Source organism: Phyllostomus discolor, chromosome 6, assembly GCF_004126475.2.
Source record: "Phyllostomus discolor isolate MPI-MPIP mPhyDis1 chromosome 6, mPhyDis1.pri.v3, whole genome shotgun sequence".
Lineage (NCBI taxonomy): Eukaryota > Metazoa > Chordata > Mammalia > Chiroptera > Phyllostomidae > Phyllostomus > Phyllostomus discolor.
This window is the reverse complement of record NC_040908.2, coordinates 147,426,723-147,445,422: the sequence shown is the minus strand read 5'-3', so window position 1 is coordinate 147,445,422 and position 18,700 is coordinate 147,426,723. Positions and strand designations below refer to the sequence as shown.

The window sequence follows — 18,700 nt, the reverse complement described above, 5'->3', positions numbered from 1 at the left end:
GATGTTTGTGCAGATACACACTGTAACATGCCGCATCTCGTTCATTATGCGGAGTGGTTTTCCAGATACAAAGAGGGTGTCTGACTGGTTGTCTGAAAAAATTTACAAATTCTACCTATGAGTACTTCTGTTTTAATGGGAAAAATGGCTTGTTTTATCTTGTAGATATGATGATATGTTGGTAGTACCCATTATTGAGAATACGCCCGAGGAGAAAGACCTCAAAGAACGAATGGCTCGCGCGATGAATGAATACCCAGACTCCTGTGCGGTGCTGGTCAGGCGTCACGGAGTTTACGTCTGGGGAGAAACTTGGGAGAAGGCTAAAACTATGTGAGTATGAATCAAAGGACTTTTGGGACAAGTCACCACACTCTAAATGTGCAAGAAAACAAAATATGTCAGGATTTTAAGTGAAGTGTGATTTCTTTTTTAATGTGTTACTGGTCAAATTGGTTTAAATTTAAATCGTTTATTATTATTGTTTCTAGATATTTGACTTGCATTGTGCATTCATTTAGCCCTGGCCACTGTGGCTCAGTCAATTGGAGTGTTGTCCTGTAAGCCAAACAGTGGTAGGTTGGATTCCCGGTCAGGGCACCTACAAGAAGGCAACCAGTCATTGTTTCTCTCTCTAGACAATTTTAAAAAATGTCCTCGGTGAGGATAAAAAGAACATTTTTTAAATGAAATATTTACCAGAGGAGCTACTATTTGGCACAGTGCTGTGCACTGCGGTACGAAGGAGGAGAGAGAGCTCTTGTTCTCCGAGTTTCTGGTTGGAGGGGAGAAGGAAGCTAATCCACGTTATGTAATGACCTGCTGCATTTATTTCAAAAAGTGGCAAAGTGAAAAATTTAAATTGATATCAGTGGTATATTTTAGACTCCTTTTTATCTCCTAAGAAGTATATTATGGTTGCGTGATTGATTCAGTATTATTTCTTTCCATGCTTTAATAATGTTGGAGGCAAAATAAGAAACATTTAGCTTAAAATTGAGAATTCCTTAGCTGGGTTAACTTGATGGAGAGGAGAAGTGTGACTGTTAAGACTGGGAGACTCTGTTTCTCTGAAGACAGTCAGTTCGTTTTCCTTTTTCTTCCGTAGGTGCGAGTGTTATGACTATTTGTTTGACATTGCTGTGTCAATGAAGAAAGTGGGACTGGATCCCACACAGCTTCCGGTCGGAGAAAATGGGATTGTGTAAGCCAGGTGGAAGTTTATATGCAGAGACAAAGCTTAGCTGAATTATTACTTATGTGAAACCTATTTTTTTAACTAATTGAAATGTTCACGCTGCCATTAATATGTCACTAAATACTGCAGATGATCACCCTGAATCTCTTCTGACATTGATTTGCTTACATTACTGTCATTTTCAATGACGGTGCAGTAGAATAAAAATTTTATAATGAAGGTGGGGATGGGTGGGGCAGAGGGGAGTGGTGGGGGGAAATGGAGACATCTGTACTTAAACAACAAAGAATTCTAATTAAAAACTTTAAAATGAATGGTTTTTGTTTATTTTTAAATCCATAACAGCAAAATATTTCCCTTTGAATTAATTTTCTTTTTCATATACACACTCCCAGGGAATTTCTGTTATTCTTTGAAGTTGCTTGTGATAATAGAATTCATTGGGAAATTTCCACTTAATTACAGAATGAACAGTTTCTTGTTTCCGCCAAAACTAGTGGCCAGTTGTCTCTCTGTATTTTGTGTGACTTTACAATAGCATTACTAGTGATCAATCTCTGCTTACAACATTTTCTTGGGCTTCCATGACACCAGACCGATGTGATTTTCTGCTCACCTCATTGGCCGCTTTTGTGGTTATTTCCTTGAATTTTTCTCCTCTATCAGTCTCGGAAATGTCGGAGGGCCTCGTGGCTCTCTGCCCTTAACCATGGTCTTCATCTCCACTCTCTCCTAGGAAATCTCAGGCAGTGCCAGGGCCTTAAATGTTATCTGAATGCTAATGCCTCACCTTGTTTTTCCTCCGTCCAGACTTCCACATTCCAGACTTTCCTCTCTGCCTCCTACTTCTCACCATTTGGATATCTAATCGGCATCTTAAACCTCCTGAGGCCTAAAACAATGCTATTGATTTCTCATCCCTGTGAGCCATTTCCATCCCGTCACCCCCAAACATTTTCTGAATGCTTATGCTGAAAACCTCTCTGAGACAAACCTGTTTTGTTCTAGTGACCGAAGAAAAATCCTGACACACTGTAAGCACTCAGTAAATACGTGTTCTCTGAATTCTTGGTGGAGATTCTTCCACCGAGGAAAAACAGTTTTGTTTTTTTTTTAAGTGGAGCTAATCAATGAGATAACGTATGCGAAAGAGTAGCCATTTAAACTGTGACCCGTCCCCTCCCCCCTCCCCCAAACACACACAGCCCCTGTTTGCATGCTTCTTCCCCACCGGGAATGCAGAAAAGGCTTACAAAACCTGGCGAAAGTCTATCTGCTACTTAGTTTTCTTATACAGAAGAATATGATCCCTACAATGTGATTGCTAGGTGCCAAGGTGCAAAGGCGAAGACAAATACGGCTCTGGGAGGGCTTATTCTAGGCCGGCCCAGGGGTGTCAAGTGCACACTTGTGGAGGGGGTCAGCGGGCCTTCTTCCCATGCCCTTGGGACTGTTCTCTCAGTCATTCCTCTCTGTAAATCAGGGGAAGGGTTGGCTGTGAATGAAGGATTAAACTAGTAAGAGATCTAGATTAAACACTTTTATTTCATTAAGTGCAGGACATTCCACTCTCTCAGATTGAATAGGGGATTAACATATTTTAGTCAAGAGTCTGTCATTTGTTTCTCAGATGATTTTAGAGCCTGTTTGGTCCCACCCAGTTCTCTTTCTCAGAGGTGCCTCCAAATAATATCGTTCCCCAGAGCCTGTTCCCAACAATCAGAAAGGCAGAGTCATAACCTTCAGGAGAGTTTCGTCTTATGTTTCAGTGTGCTCAAATACTCCCCTTTCAATGAAGAGAACTGCCGTCTCATCAGCAATGCTAGTCAAGTGGTTGGATGTGGGACCAGTGACATGGATAGCAGTTTTCAAGAAGCAATTCAGATTCTCACAGCGCCACGCTTCAAAGCGTGGCTACCAGCACACGTGGGCTTTCACTGCACTGATCTGTATCTTTATTCACTGCATCATAGTGTTTTGGATGATAATCACTGAAATAGGCATTCTTTTGTGATTATAAATGATAAGCAGTGATCATCTCTTTCGCAGTCCTAATTGTGTAATTTTATTGTTTGAAAGTTTATTTTCTGAAAAGTAAGTAATCCCAACTTAAGAAAAAATAGTTTTTCTCTATTTTCTTCCTTCTTGTTTACCTTTCTACAAAGTTTCCATTATGGGACTTTAAGAGGCCAGAGAATAAGCAAGCCAATTTTTATCATAAGTGCTATATTAACCTCCTCTACGATTGTCCTGGAAACTTGCTGATTTAGAAGTAGCTACAGGTTAAGAGGATAAAATGAATTTGTCCATGCCCTTAGAATGGCACCCAGCACAGGCCTGCTGTAATTGTAGTGAACAAAGCAGTCTTTATCTTTAGGGACCCTCAGACCAACGTAAGGGCCCTTAAATACAGTACATTCCATCCAATTCTTACAATAACCCTTGAAGGTATTACTATCCCCATTTTACAGATGAAGAAAATTAAATTCAGAAGTTACATTACCCAAGTAAATATTTTACCAGTATCACTCAGTAAGCCCCATGCACTTCTCTGCACTAACCCAACTTTATCTCACCAGTATATTACTAGTAGCTCTTAAGGGTGAAAAGAGAGCTCTCTTAAAGCACATGAGGCTTTTGAGATAGGCATTAAGGACTTGGCTGTAACAGAATTTTTAACATGTTCACAAAGAAGCATCTTTGGCTTTGCTGATCTAATATTTCCCCAAATTTCTCCAGAGACCATTTATTAATGATGCATTGGGTTTCCATTTATTATTGAATGATATGATTAATTTTTATCCTTTTAAATATAAATACAGAATTCTGTTAATTTACTTATTATTTTACTAAGTACCTTTTTTTTCCTACCTAGTACTATTTTTTTATTGCAGTGAAGGCTGTGCATCTTTGCAAATGAAACCCAGGAAATAGCTCCTTGTTTATGAACAGTACGGCTGCAAGTGAGGTTTGAATGTTAACAAGGGAAAATTTCCAATAGTCAAAATTACTGTAAGAAATCCTTTAATTCACCCATAAAGTACAGAACTATATATGTGATTTATCAATTTAACCTAGTTTCTTTCATTCTTTCAGAAGTGTTTCTTGCCCTTGAGTAATCAAACTTTTTTCCTTTCTTGAGGCTATGGATGACACCATAATCACCCATTTACCTACTAGTTGAACAATGTGTTTTAAAATCACTCACAAATTTTTCTGTCGGTCTCAGGCTTAATTGCATGTATCACATTTAATATAATTAAGGAAAAGGGAATATTGTCCTGAGGTAGAACCCCTTTTAGCTAACACGAACATGGTTCAGTACCACTGTGACTGGCACTCACTAGCTACCTAAGAATCCTTCTCTTTTTTCATGCATGGTTGAACTTTCCAGTTAATAAACTTCTCTTTCCCATGCTGTGAACATAAAAAGTCTGTGTGTGTGTGTTCATTTAGGCTTGTATTATTTTACAAAAACTGGGTGAAAAGCAAAAGACCCCACCGCAAGGAAATGCCATGTACTGGTGTAACAAGGACTCTCCAGCAGCAGGCGGCTGTGTGGGTGTCCAGTGTCAGGCTCCCCAGTTGAATCACTGGTGACCAGCTGTAAGCCTATCCGTTTGATGCAGATGATCTAAAAGTCACAAGAAGGATACAACTGCAAGAAAATGGAGCAGAGACATCCCCAGGGCACTGATTGTTCCTGGGTAGGGAATCTTCACCTCTCAAATGACAGCTGCAAACCTAGGATAGTAAGGCGATGTCAGTAGATGTTGCATGAATGTCTCTTGGCCTCCCGGCAGTATTAAAGCAGATGGGTATTCTGAGTGAAATGGAACCTCTGACTCCATTGGGAGAGAATGGAGCCTGGCGAAAAGGGATGTCATGTTAGCTTTTACGTGAGGGATGTATCGCTCATGGTGGTTAATGGAACAGGATTGAGAAACTCTTAAATCGCTGTTTAGGACAGAATTAGGAGGGGGAGTTACAAATCAATATCACATCAACAAGGAAGGGATTGGGAAGAAGAAGATTATTAAATAGAGAAAGAAAAGCTTCTGTGATATCTATTGAATGCCTTTATTTTTATGAGTCTTCCCATTAACAAACTCTGAATCCCTTTATTCATTAACTATATTTAATAATAATAATAATTGCATGAAGTCTATAGTTTAGCAAACGCTTTCCCTCCTCGTGTCAACTCCACAGTCCTGGGATTCAGTGTTAGCACCATCTACCAGAGAAAGGGTAAAAGCATGTGGTGAAGCAGGACAATGTTCTGCCAGTTTCTGTAACCTTGTGCCCTTATTAGTAGACAATCAAGAATGTTTGTGTTTCAAATAAACCCCCATGCTGCCCATGAAACCATAGGACCAGAAAGTAAATCATCCAATGCCTGTGAGTGGTAGAGGTGGGAATTTGTCCTAGGCCTTTGCTACATTCTGTGGCAATTGCCAGCCTGGATGAGCAAATACCTATCAGCAAATGCATATCTAAGCATTTAGTTAGTTAATTTTTACATTGTTCAAGATAATGTACATAAGTACATTTGCATGTTGATTTATCTATTTTCATTCCTTCTATAAATTTCAGGTATATTCTTTCTGACATTTTAATAAAACTAAAATATGTTTCATAAAACATTTTAACAATACTTATAGACAGGATCCACAGCAAAATGTTAGAATATTAGGATATTAATAAAGGAGCAATTATTTCCCCACCCTATAATTCTTAATAATAAACTTATTATGTATACACACTGAAAAGGCTGCACATTCCTGCCTGTCCACTTAGTTCCCGCAGCTCTTCATGAATATGAGAATCCTGATAACCTCTGTCTCATGGAACTTAGAAATGTGTTGATTCTGTTTTAAATTCAAACCTCTAAGGGATTTGCACCTAACTGACACTTTCCAATGGCACTTTCTAAGCGATTCCTTTTACAGGATGTCAGGTATAAATCTGCCCTTTAAATTCCCTTGTTTTTTAGCAATTATTGCAGCTCATTTAATCGCATGGCATCGCTAAGTGGCGATCTTATCACACAATGGAAAGAACTTACTCATTTTGATTTGCATTCATTAATGTCATATCAGCATTCCTGTGTGCTATTCATAGAAATCCTTTGAGACTTCTCTCCTCCATTTTCCTGAGCATCAGAACCTATTGTAATGTTCTCTGTTGCCTCTTTTTATCCACTCACTTCAAGCTGCTGATTCCCCTCCCCTGCGTAGAATGACATTGTGAAGACCTTGTGTTGTGAAAGCTGGCATTGTGAAAGATAATACTTCTGCCCCAGGTAACTTCATAAGAATTACCATTTAGCGTTTACAATGATTCTGACTCACCCAGCTTACAAAAAAGTGTGATTTTAACCCAGGCTTTAACTACTTCTAGCTGTTAATCTTCAGTCATTCAATGTCATTCACATGTTCCTCAGGCATTTTTTTAATTTACTTAAGAAACAAATCACCACCTATAGTGCCAATATGAAATAAAAACTTTACCATAAACCGAATCCACGTTATATTAAAATATCTGTTGTCACTCATAATCTTTTTTAAACCTTTCCCACTCCAGAACTGAGCTTTTCCTACTTGATTTCCTCTTCTGCAATTCCTTCTGCCCATCCATTCTTACGGAGGGAGATATTATCCATCGCTTCACTCCTTTATTTCCCCCTTTGCCATTTTTTGTTTCTCTTCTTTTTTATTCTTTAAACATGTATCTTTTGTGTTCTCCTTTTAACCTTTTGTCCTGACATACTTTCTTTCCTGATGCCTATATTCCCAGCTAGTGGCACTTTGAATATTTTTACGTTGACCTTGAGCAGAATCACTTAAACTTCCTTCCATTTTTTTGGCTATTTACTAAGGATCTTTTAATTCCTAATTTCAACTACTTTTCTTTTATACTCAGCACCCAAGTATTGGTATTATTAGCAATAAACTATTGTTGGAGTCTGCCCAATTGTCCTGACTCAATGAAGCCGCTTTCACCCAACACCCTATTCTGTGAAGTTCTGGCACAGCTGTCAGTCACAGTGTCCGGCCTGCCCCCTGGCTGCAGAGATAAGCACATGACCCAGCCTGGCCAATCATGACACACAGTCCCCTGCCCAGAGGGATGGTTCCGAGCATGACGTTCTGGACTCAAAGAGAGCTGTCAGGGCCCTTCCTCCATTCTCTGCCAGGCACAGGGACACCTGTCTCTTGCTGAAGAAGAAGAAGAAACCAACACACAAAGAGAAGGGGGAAAAAGCAGCTGTAGAAGTAGAGAGTTCTAAACCTGTCTATTGAAAAAGTGAGTTTCACCACCTAGATCCAGCCGTGCCGTTGGATTCACCCACCTTCAGCCTTTTGATCAGGAGGGGTGCGTGCATAGGCTTTGCTTTTTTTGAGTTGTTATTTTGAGATGGGTTCTTTCCTACCAGTCTTAACAGTGACCGAATAATAGATGCTATGCAGTGGCATGAAAAAAAGGCTAACCCACATTAGTGTTGATGAGACCACAGTCTTTTAGGCATGTTACTACATACAGAATTGGAAAATAGATAAATGGTGCTGGTATACTGGCATCACTGGAAGTTGTTTGGGTTGAAGCATGATTTTTTCAACACATTGCATTAGAGCTATCAGGGCAAGCTCTCACAATGGAGGAAGCTTTAGAAAATTGTAAAATCTTGAGGGAAAGCTGAAAATCTACAGAAGCTTTTACTTCACTGTGAAAAAAGTGCTAATTTAGTTGCTTTGCAAGCCCTCAGCGTTTTCACTCTGTTGAGCGATCTGGGGCAGTCGTGGATGAAGACACCAAGAAGACAACTCCCCTCCATCACACACACGTGCACTCATGCACACACACACAATAAAACAATGGATTCATGAAGAAGGCTTCTGATGGAATTATAAAGAAGTAAATAACAGTAACATTAGGAGCAAACACTGGAAGAGAACTAGCTGCACTAGCATTTTTATTAGTAATGTTATTGTTTTTATTGCTGTTCTGGTTACATAGTCTCATAAATTTTTTGGTCTTGTCGATCCCATATTCCTTATTATTTTAAGCATGACATGGATTCTTTAGGAACATATATAGGGTGTTAGAGCATTTATATTTCATTTATATATACCCACACTCGTTCTAAAACCAATTGAGAACCATATGAAAAAGATGATATGGGGCAACAGTGAAGGGAAAGAAAGAAGTAGAAATATAGGCATTAATGCTAGAGGGTAAAGTTAAAGTTAAGGCTAAAAAATTATGAATGTTGTAAACCCTGTGTTGGTAGATATACTGTTCAGATTTTGTTTAAAATCAGGAGTCAATTCCATACCAAACCAGTTCATTAATATTACTATTTGTCTCATTCTATCTAGCTGGCTGAGTGGTTTAGATTGAAAAATAAGAACATAAACTTGGTATAAATTAAGTAGTTGTAATCATTTGGTTAAAAAGGGATGTGGTAAACTTTTAGATCAATAAAAACAGGGTCTTTTGTCTATTTTTTATTTTTGAATATTTAGGATCCTAGAACATAATAGATATTCAATAAATATTTGCCAAAAGAATATATTTAAAATAGTTTTTGTCTTTAGGTTCCAAATTATTTCTTAACTTATTTTCATGTTTTTTTAAGGAGATTTTTCAACGTAAATTCACATTTGCAATGTACACAGTCACTTAACATGACAGAAAAGTTCAAGATGCACAAAGGAGTATCAGTTCTGATCACCTACTTCCTCTCTTTGGAAGCAGCCGCTGTTGCCAGTTGTGTGCATCCTCCCACAGATGCGAATGTAAGAATATGTCTATATACGTCCATATTGGACACGGCAATGTGGCAGGCAGATCCCTTTCCATGGACAGACTTGTTGCCCCAACTCCTGAGCGCTGTCAGCAGACAGCCTTCAGCTGTCAATCTCATCCAGAGATGCCTCAGCCGCAGAATTGCTTGCCCAAGGCCATGGCCTTCCCAGGGCAGCCCACATCCAATGACTGAGGAAGCAGGCGTATAAAGGCCTGGCCGTTTCAGCCAGATGCTGGACATGTCTGACGGGCCAACTTAATTCCAGAACAGTTTGTGGGGTTATCTGAGGCCATTGGGCCTGCATTGCAGCTTGACTGCACTCACCAATCTTCCTTCTGCCCCTCCCTTCTTCAGGTAGGGTTACCAACTGTCCTAGTTTTCCAAGGACCAGGGTGATGGGGGCGGGGGTTGTCCCAGGATGCTGGCTTTTCAATGCTAAAACCAAAAATGTCTCAAAGACACCACCTAATAAACATCCTGTGCACTGAACTTGGTCTCAGAGGCTACTACCTGGGATATTTAGCCTGTGATAGTAGCAAGAGTGGTCTGAGAAAGCAGGTATAGTACAGAGTTTGGGATCAGATTCCCTTACCACAAAACTGGCATGGAGGACCCCATCCAGTGTAGGTGGAGTGGATAGTCCCTGCTATAGGTAATGGCCTAACTGTTAAAACTTTCACTGATTGTAAAGTGGGATAGTGTGCCAAGAAAGGCAAAACACTAGTGTGCACATTATATCTGGCATTTGAAAGTTAAGCAGGAAATTGTTACTATAGCAACAGTAACTGGATGGTTACTCTGATTATTGCTCTGGTAAAAGATAACAAAAGGCTGAGAGTGATTAATAGGTCATTGAAAGCCAACACTAAAAGCCAGAGAGCTTCCTTGGTAGCCAAGGGATTCTCATATCCTGCAGTAGGAGAGCAAAGAAAGCTGAAGAACTGAAGAACAGGCTGGGTTTAAACTAGCAGAGTCTTTGAAGTTCAAAGAATGTTCAGCTCCCAACTAAGGCCCGACATGACAAGTTCAAGGTTTTTGTTGGGAAGGAATGGGACCCTGACACATTGGATACGGAAATCAGCATTACGTCCCTGAAAATCTTTAAGTCCCAGATTTCCTGAACTTTCTGAGCCTACAGGAAGGAACCCCCTTCCCTATTAGGAGCTGGTATTCCTCCCCTGCCTTTCCCCTTCGGGCAGCATCCCTCTAGGTCTGCTCTCACTTCCCCTCTTGTCTACTAGGTGAATAATCAGGGTTAAGTCACAGAATAACCCAGCCAGGGTTGTACCCAGTGCAGTAGGAGAGGAAAGAGATCCCCAAGTAGCTGCAACACCTAGTTACAGGTACCAGCAGGAGCCAGGGGAGTTCTGTGGGAAAAATCAAGGGGACTTGATCAAGAAAGCTGGAATGGAACATAGGCCAGTTTCTTCATTTTTCTTGGGGAGAAGCACTCAACCACTGTTGGGCACAGGGTCTGAAGTGACATTGTTAGTGAGAGACTCAAAGGGTCATCATGGCCCATGACCCCATGTGGAGTCAGGTAGGGCCAGGTTATAAATGGACTGTGGACCAAGTCCTGGCTCACAATGGGCTCACTAGGTCCATGGACCTACCCACTGGTCATTTTCCAATGCACAATTGGAATAGATGTAGTTGGAAGATGATGCAACCCCCATATTGGATCCTTGGCCTGTGGAATAAAAACTCTCTCATAGTAGAGAAGGTCAAGGAAAAGACTTCGCAGCTGCCACCTACTCCTATCCTGCCCCCAGCCAGATTCTAAATAAAAAGAAATTGACTTCCTTGAAAGGATGACAGAAATGAATGCTAATGTTAATGATCTAAAAGAGGCAGGGGTAGAGATTCCCATTTTATTTCCTGTAATTCACCAGTACGGGACCCTGCAGAAATCAGACAGGTCTCCTGGAGGATGACAATGCATTGTCACAAAACCAACGGCAGCTGCCACACCAGACATGGTGTCTTTGCTAGAGAAGATTAACATGACTTCAGATACATGACATCAGGCCACTGATTTCTGCACCAGAAAAGAAGATACAAAACAGCTTATCGTCATGTGAAATAGGCTGTGGTTATAATTCCCCCCCAGAGCTGTGTTAGCTCTCACTCTCATCACACAGTACAAAGAGATATTCTGTATATCTCTCGGAACATGATATTCAGTTACTTACATTGACAGAATTATGCTAAATGAGCTGAATAAGCAAGAGGTAGCTAGTACCTGCCTCAGTGGCTAGGAGATAAACTCTATGAAGATTTGGGGGTTTAATATGTGAAAAAAGTTTTAAAGGTTCAGTGGTTAGGGACATGCTAGAATTTCCCATTCAAAGCAAAAGACAAATAATTACACCTTAAACTTCCTACTAGAAAGAAGGAGGCACAATGCCTTGTAGACCCTCAAGTTCTGGAGATAGCATCTTCCACACACGGGAACTCTGCAGCATTCTACGCGCTGAGTGTCTTAAAGCTCTGCTGGCTTCGAACAGGACCCAAAGCAGAAAAGAATTCTGCAGCAACTCCAGACTTCGATGCAAGCAGCCGTGCTGCTTGGGTCCCATGATTCAAAAGACCCTATGGTATTTGAGAATCTGTGGTGAGAAAAGGTGTCATGTGTAGTTCATGACAAGTTACACAAGGCAGGTCCTGCAATGGAAGATAATTTTGCCCTTTGAAAAACCCTAGTGTGCTCCTGGGCACTGCTAAAGACCTCCGGCCTGCTGCTCTGCTCTGCAGAATTTGGGCTTGCCAGCCCCACAGTCGTGTGAGCCAATTCCTTAAAGTAAGTCCTAGCTAACTATCTATCTAGATATAGATATAAATATATATATCTATTTATGTACATAGATATAGATATAAATATATATATCTATTTATGTACATAGATATAGATATAAATATAATGAGAGAGAGACAGACATGTATTTCCTATTGGTTCTATTTCTCTGGAGAATTCTGACTAATACACCAAGTTACCATGCAAGCAGAACACACCCATTATCATAAGGAGCTGTATTTTTAGACCTACCAAGCCATAGTTCAAACAGGCCCAGCCACAATCCATAAGATAGCAGTGGTACACATGGAGGTAAAGCGCGAGCTGGGCCAGAGGTCACCAACAAGTTGCAAGAGCAGATAGCTCAGGCTTCTATGCCATTCACTATTGTTGCACTAGTATTTCTCCCTTAGCTCACACCAATGACTGTGTGGCAGATCCCTTCCAACCAGCTGAAAGAGAAGGGAAAACCTGGGCTTGATTTACGGGTGGGTCAACTTAGTACATGGGGGCAAGCCAAAAATGGCAAGCAGCTGCACTACAGCCCCACCCAGGGGTGGCCTTGAAAGATAGTGGTGATGTCAAAATACCTCCAATTCTTCCAGTCAAGTGATAAATCTCATCACCTCCTTTATATGGACAAAAGACGTGGCACAATGTTAAAATATATACAGACTATTGGCAGTGGCAAATGACCTCACTAGCTGATCAGGTGCCTGGAAAGTGAAAGATTGGAAAGTTGGGATCAAATTGGTCTGGAATGGAAGCATAAGGATAGATGTATGAGAGCGGGCATGAAGTGTGAAGATTTTTGAATCACATGTTAACGCCCACCAGAGGGCACATATGAAAGAATAGGTATGAAGCAAATGCACAGGGTGACTCGGCCAGCAGGCGTCATCCGGCCTCTAAGTCCTTCTCTGATAATCCCGCCCACAAATTAGTTGATGAATTAGTTCAGACTGAACAAACCCTCAGTGGTCCACAGCCCTAGTAATTAAGAACAGCCACTAACTTTGACATTCAAAGACAAATTTTATAGGCATATTTGAGGACTCACAGTAGGAAAAGACAACTAAAATTTCTGGAGACCCTGATAGAATCTTGACTCTTTATAGCTATGAGCTCATTTTTCTTCCATGCCTAGATCTGAGCTGGAATGAGGTCTCCCTGGACATCCAATAGCAGGATGCACTTACCCACTGAGTGTGGTGATATTGCCAACCTCAAATGAGCTACCAGTTGCTTAAGATGCAGAAATTCTTCTCCATCTATGTCTACTTAGCAACAATGTCACTCAGTAGCCGTACTGAGACACTCTCAGAGGAGTTCAAACCCACGTCATTGGAAGGAACCAGGCTCTGTTTTCTCCCATAGTAGGTTTATAGCCCACCTTCATAATACAGCTTCCCCCGAAAGGAAAATGTGAGACAGTCCAATTGGTGTGGCTGCCCCAGCAAATTCTTAAAACCCTCAGAAGTTCCACCAAGCTCTTACTACCATTTCATAGCAGTGACAGGACACTAATGTGGCAAAATCCAGTAGGTAGCTGAAAATGTGGGTCTAGACTTTGGGGAAAGCTGTATCTGAAAAATCTCAGCAGATTAGTGACGCATCCATCCATTCATACATTTATTTATTCAATAATATTTATTGAATACCTACTATATGTCAGGCACTCTACAATATGTTCAAAAGTTTCCAGGGAACATGACAGATCTGGTCTCTGTTGTCCTGATATTTAGAATGTGGTGGCATTGTGGAAATGTTCATTGAAGCCATGAGTATAGATCATCTTTCCAAGGATGTGAAGAACACAGTTTTGGGGCGTGTTCTTGCATGTAAAAAAAAGAGAAGAGAAACCAACAAAGGAAATAGAAGAAGAGGAAATAGTGGAAAACCAAGATATCATAGCATTTAAGACGTGAGAGTTTCAAAAAAGGGAGAAGGATGGTCAAATATCATCTACTGCTAAAATGTCAAGAGTATGACTAAGGAGAGAGAAGTGGAGTATAAAATTAATAACATGGACTGTAGCTTCAGAAAATCAATTTCGAGTCCTCCCTTTACCATTGATTAGTGATGTGACTTTGGCAGGTATGCAAACATCTCCTGTAGGGTTGTGTAAATGAGCTCATGCATGCAAAGTGTCAAGTATACTTCTTAATAAATACAGGTTTAGGGTTTTTTTTTTTTATCTTTTTAAGTTTTTTAGGGTGGGGATCTTTGAAATTACACAAAGGGTAAATGGTGAATGCTAGCAAATTTGCCTAAAGTCTTTAAAACCCAACAAACATGCCCTTCTTCATTAAAACCTTCTAGTGTTTATGTGTCTCACACCAGTCTTCCCCTATGCACACCCTTCCAATAAGATATAAAAAGAAAGGTAATAAAGGAGACATTTTGATAATAATCCAGGGCCACCAGCTGTACCCAGATGCCTCCAACTTTTAGCTTAGAGGATGTGGTCAGTCACACAGCTGGACATTTAAGCAAAGTATATACCCAGACTCTCACAACTCAGAACTTAGAGCTGAATTGGACTCTTCCACAGCATACAAATAAATCAGCTACAAACTATTTTCCTCTTGCCCTTACTTGTACCTTAGGGGCAGAGATAGTTGTAGGAACAGTACATTAAAAGAAACAGTACATGTGAAGATACCGGCCAGCAGTATCCATCTCAGCTGCGGATGTTTGTCAAAACATTCTAAAAACATACACAGAGACAACCAGGTTCTGTGGGAGAATCGGGACAGAATGGCGCTCCCCACGTGAGGAGTTGTCTCACATGGTCTCAGGAGACAAAGGCAGCCAGGAGACTTGGATTTCTCACATCCAAGATCAAAGACTCAGGCTTTGACAAAGCCAAAGGGTGCAGCGGTTGATGTCTGATCGCTCCTTCATTTCCACAGCCTCGTGAGTCTGTTTTCTGTCATTCCTTCATGAACGCGTCTGTCTTAGATTCATTCTCTATCCAAGAGAATTGTGATCCGTCATTGACTGCCGTTCAAGCCAGGGAAATAAGTTTTGTCTCCTTAGTGGCTCCTGATCTGGAGGTTTTTCACTCAGCCTAAGCCACGGGGGGTTACAGCTTCCTGAGACCAGGCAGGGCGGCCCCCAACAAGTACAGGCAAATCCAGATGCAAAAGCAGAGATGACTGAGCCTGGGGAAGACTGAAAAATGGAAGCCAGATATCAGAAGGTCAAGGAGAAGACCTTGAGAAGCATGCATAGACCACTCATTGGAGAAGTTTGGTATTGAAAAGACAGAGACACAGGGAATTCTGACAGTACCACAGTCAACTTCAACCCTAGCTTAGGTCAATTACTTAAACTAAGCCCTGTTAGATGAGTTGGTTTCTCAGGCAAGCAACCTGTCTCAGCTCTTTCCCAGGGCCTGGCTTTCTCATGTTCCTCAAACAGAAAAGATCCTAATCCCTACTGAGATGTCAGTGGAGAAGACTCTACTTTCTAGTACGCCCAGCCTGCAGATAATGATCTTGACTAGAAGATTGCAAGGCAGTTAAGAGCAGTGAAGGTGCCAGGTCACACTGTCCTTATTCCATCCGGGGAGAGATCATTCTTTCTACGACTTAGCTTAAACAAATAAAGCAATCACTAAAAGTTCCATTCTCAGCAGGCACACCAGGGTTCGTGTCAGGTACCTGGGTGCAGGTAAGGCAACAACTAGGTCATCTGTGTGGCTTTGGCTTTTCAAATCACAGATCATTTTCTCAAAGAAAGACTGCTGCTCATTCTGTGGAGGATAAAGATTATGGTTTGGCTCAAAATTCTTAAGACCTCTGTCCTGTTCCAAATTAATTCCAGGGCATCTTCTACTGTGTCACAACCGGTCCTAACTCTGACACCGGTGAACTAGGGGAGACCAGACCTTCCATTTATGTTCCTCTCATTTTCAACCCCTGCCCTTGTCTGCCGGAATGGCTCCACCAGTGTGTGTCCACATGGTTGGATTCAGCACAGGGTCTGCCTTTGATCTGTTGTGTGTGCATATGTACCAGCGAGAGTAGTGAGAATTGCCAGAATGTATGGTCAGAAAGCATAATGGCCACATGTTTATCATGATGTCCAGCTGATGGGTTTTAAAGCCCCCTGAAGCTTAAGATCCAAAATGTAAGTGAATCTGTATACTAGCCTCCTGGCCATACAAAGAAATTTCAAGGGGAGCCCAAGCTGCTTTCTGAGTACAGTGATACCAAGTATATACAGTTCATTGGCTGGCACAGGACAGGTAAACCTCTAAAAGTGAGAAGTTGGGCTTGTTCTACAGATTTCCATTGTTCAATTTAAATTTAAACAACATATTCTGACATTAGGTTGCTGGATGGCGAGGCTAGGAATAAAACCCAGCATTATGTTTTTATTTTTGTTTATTCTTCATTCAGCATGTATTTGTTGAGCACCTACTATGTGTCGGGGGCTGTGCTACATGCTGGAGGTGCAGCATGAGCAAAACCAGTCAGGTCCCTTCCCTAACGGAGCTACAAGAAATTAGTCAAATCACTTTACAAGGAAATGGAAAAGTATACGTGCTAAAGGAGAGAGCTCTGAGCTGCTGTGAGAATGTATGATCAAAAAGTTCGACCTGGTTTTGGTGGCTGTGATGATGGAGTTAAGGAATATCAAATTTTAGTGTGAAGAACGCAGAAGATATTCCCAGCGCATCATATGTGGAGACCTGGGGAAAGCCTTAGCTACGATGTCCCTCCCTACTCTGCTTGAAATGTTCCATGTTTCCTTCCGGATGGACAGGGAAGACTAGAAGTAGCCACATAGGTTCTGGGGATGTATTTGGATAAAGGAGTAATCCGACAAGAGAACATGATTTCTTAATTCACTAAATTCAAGGCAGGCTACACTAGTTGGTACTTCCTAAATTAAAAACTACCAGATAGAGTTGTAAGAAGTTGATTATAGTCAACCTTTTTGTGACATAAAAGCGCCAACTTCATCGGCTTTGGGTTAACCGTATGAAGACTTTGAATAAAGAACTTTAAAGTGTGACACTGAAGAACAGGACTGACCTGAGATCACATGATGAGGAACGACACCCAAATGACACCTGTGCAACACAAGGGGCAGTGAAGCTCTGTGGTCACAAAAAGGAGTGAAGGAGAGACCAGTAGACTGGGTGTCAGGAGACTGTGGCTCTAACTCCAGCAAGCACTAGCATGTCCTCTGTGATTTTGCATGAGTTGCTTTCTGCCTCTGAAACAATGGTTCCTCACCTTTGAAATGATGAGGTTTGACCGATGGTATTTAAGGGTCCATCCCTTCAAGACTCTTCTTTTCTACTTGCTATAGAAGACAGCAAGACTTAGACTAACAAGCTTCTATACTCCCCAGCTTATTTCCGACGCTTCTCCATGAGGGTGGGTGTGGACAGGTGGCAATATGGCTCATATCTGTCTGTCCATTGCCCATAATAGGCACCACGTGGACCAAGATAAGAATAGTTTCACCTTTCTCCACCTGACAGTTTCTGAGTTAAGAGCTCAGTTTTGGATCTGAGCTACCTAGCATTAACCATTTACTATCTGTGGGACCTGGGCAACTTATTTCAACTCTCTGAGACTCTATTTGACCATCTACAAAGTGGGGATGACCATCACCACCTCTCAGGGTGTTCATATGTCTGTCATACAATATATGGAGGTAGCTAACTCTGCGGTTATGTACAAAAATGCCAGACTCAGGCCCCTGGGTTCGACTCCCACATCCCCCACATGCCAGCTCTGTGAGGGGTCAGGTTACTTAACATGACCTGCATTTTACTTTTCAATCAGTAAAATGGACATGCTAATTATAAGGGTGTGCCTCAAATGCAATGATCTCATGTAGGCACATAGAGTAGCACATGGCCATTGCACTCAATAAAAGTTAATTATAATTATTAATAAAGGGTAGCTGGTATTTATATTTTAGAGCGCATATTATATATCAAAAATGTAAATATTGAGCAGGAAACCACCACTGAGGACAGGAGTCAAAGAATCTGAGAAATAAGTGCCCTAACGACCAGCTAAAGCAAACAGAAATTAATTAGTAAGCACTTTGTTTTTCCCCTTGATGAAAATAGAAATAGTATCGTTCAGCACTTAGAGGCCGACTCCAAAGAAATGGGACCGGACATGCTTTCTGAAACCCAGCGTGGCCACATCACGTCCACTCTGCTGACCACACGGTGGCCGCTGAAGCCCTGCATTGGTCAGCAGAAGGGCAAGTGGGGAGCCCACGGGATTCGGGCCTGCGGAGAGTGAGGTCATGATTCAGGGGTTGACACCGTCAGACGGCGCTGACAAAGACGCACTGTTTTCCCTGACAGCACAGAATCATATTACTGCTCACACAAGTGTCTCACACCTGGGAAAGATGAAATTACACTGAGCTTAATCCTCCGAAACCAGCTCAACGAGAAGTCGCTTAAACATTTAGGAGAGGAGTTGTCTCCTGGCAAAGAAACTATTGCAGGGCAACTGGGCAGTTTTCATTAATTGGAAGGGCCTGGCCTCGTCCACTGAAATAATCTTTGATCCTTTATTCTCTGTATTAATTAGACCTTGAGAGATCCAAACGCAGGCTCTTTTAAATGGGCACTTGGGTCTCCTGCACTTCTATTAACGGAGGGAACCAGTCCTTCAGTGAGGTTACATAAGCATATTAGAGCAAAGCAGATTGATACCAGATACCTCACTAAAAATAGATTTATAAATTCATTCCTTTCAGCAAAACCGAGCTTTGCTCCAATTGGGGTCAGCGAAGATTACGTGCCTACCGGAATGTGTCAGTGAACACAGACCCAGGCTTGTAATCAGGACTGAGGCCCGAAAGGATTTCACAACCTTTATCTCTGGGCTTAAGTAACCAGAAAGCC

At 41.4% G+C, this 18,700-nt stretch overlaps 1 protein-coding gene and 1 long non-coding RNA gene across 2 annotated transcripts in view; both read left to right on the top strand.

Moving 5' to 3' along the window:
• The window catches only part of LOC114499766 (APAF1 interacting protein), a 24,152-nt gene extending 22,731 nt beyond the window's left edge, over positions 1–1,421 (top strand). The window contains exons 6-7 of the mRNA XM_028516219.2: positions 166–333; positions 1,109–1,421. Of these exons, the coding sequence (XP_028372020.1) occupies positions 166–333; positions 1,109–1,208 (268 nt within the window). The 3' untranslated portion in view covers positions 1,209–1,421. The remainder of the gene's footprint in view (positions 1–165; positions 334–1,108) is intronic.
• Positions 1,422–2,848: 1,427 nt separating this feature from the next.
• Positions 2,849–18,049, top strand: LOC118501323. The gene is made up of 3 exons (XR_004903957.1): positions 2,849–2,930; positions 13,088–13,094; positions 18,039–18,049. It is a non-coding gene; the product is annotated as an uncharacterized LOC118501323 (long non-coding RNA).
• The last annotated feature ends 651 nt before the right edge of the window (positions 18,050–18,700 follow it).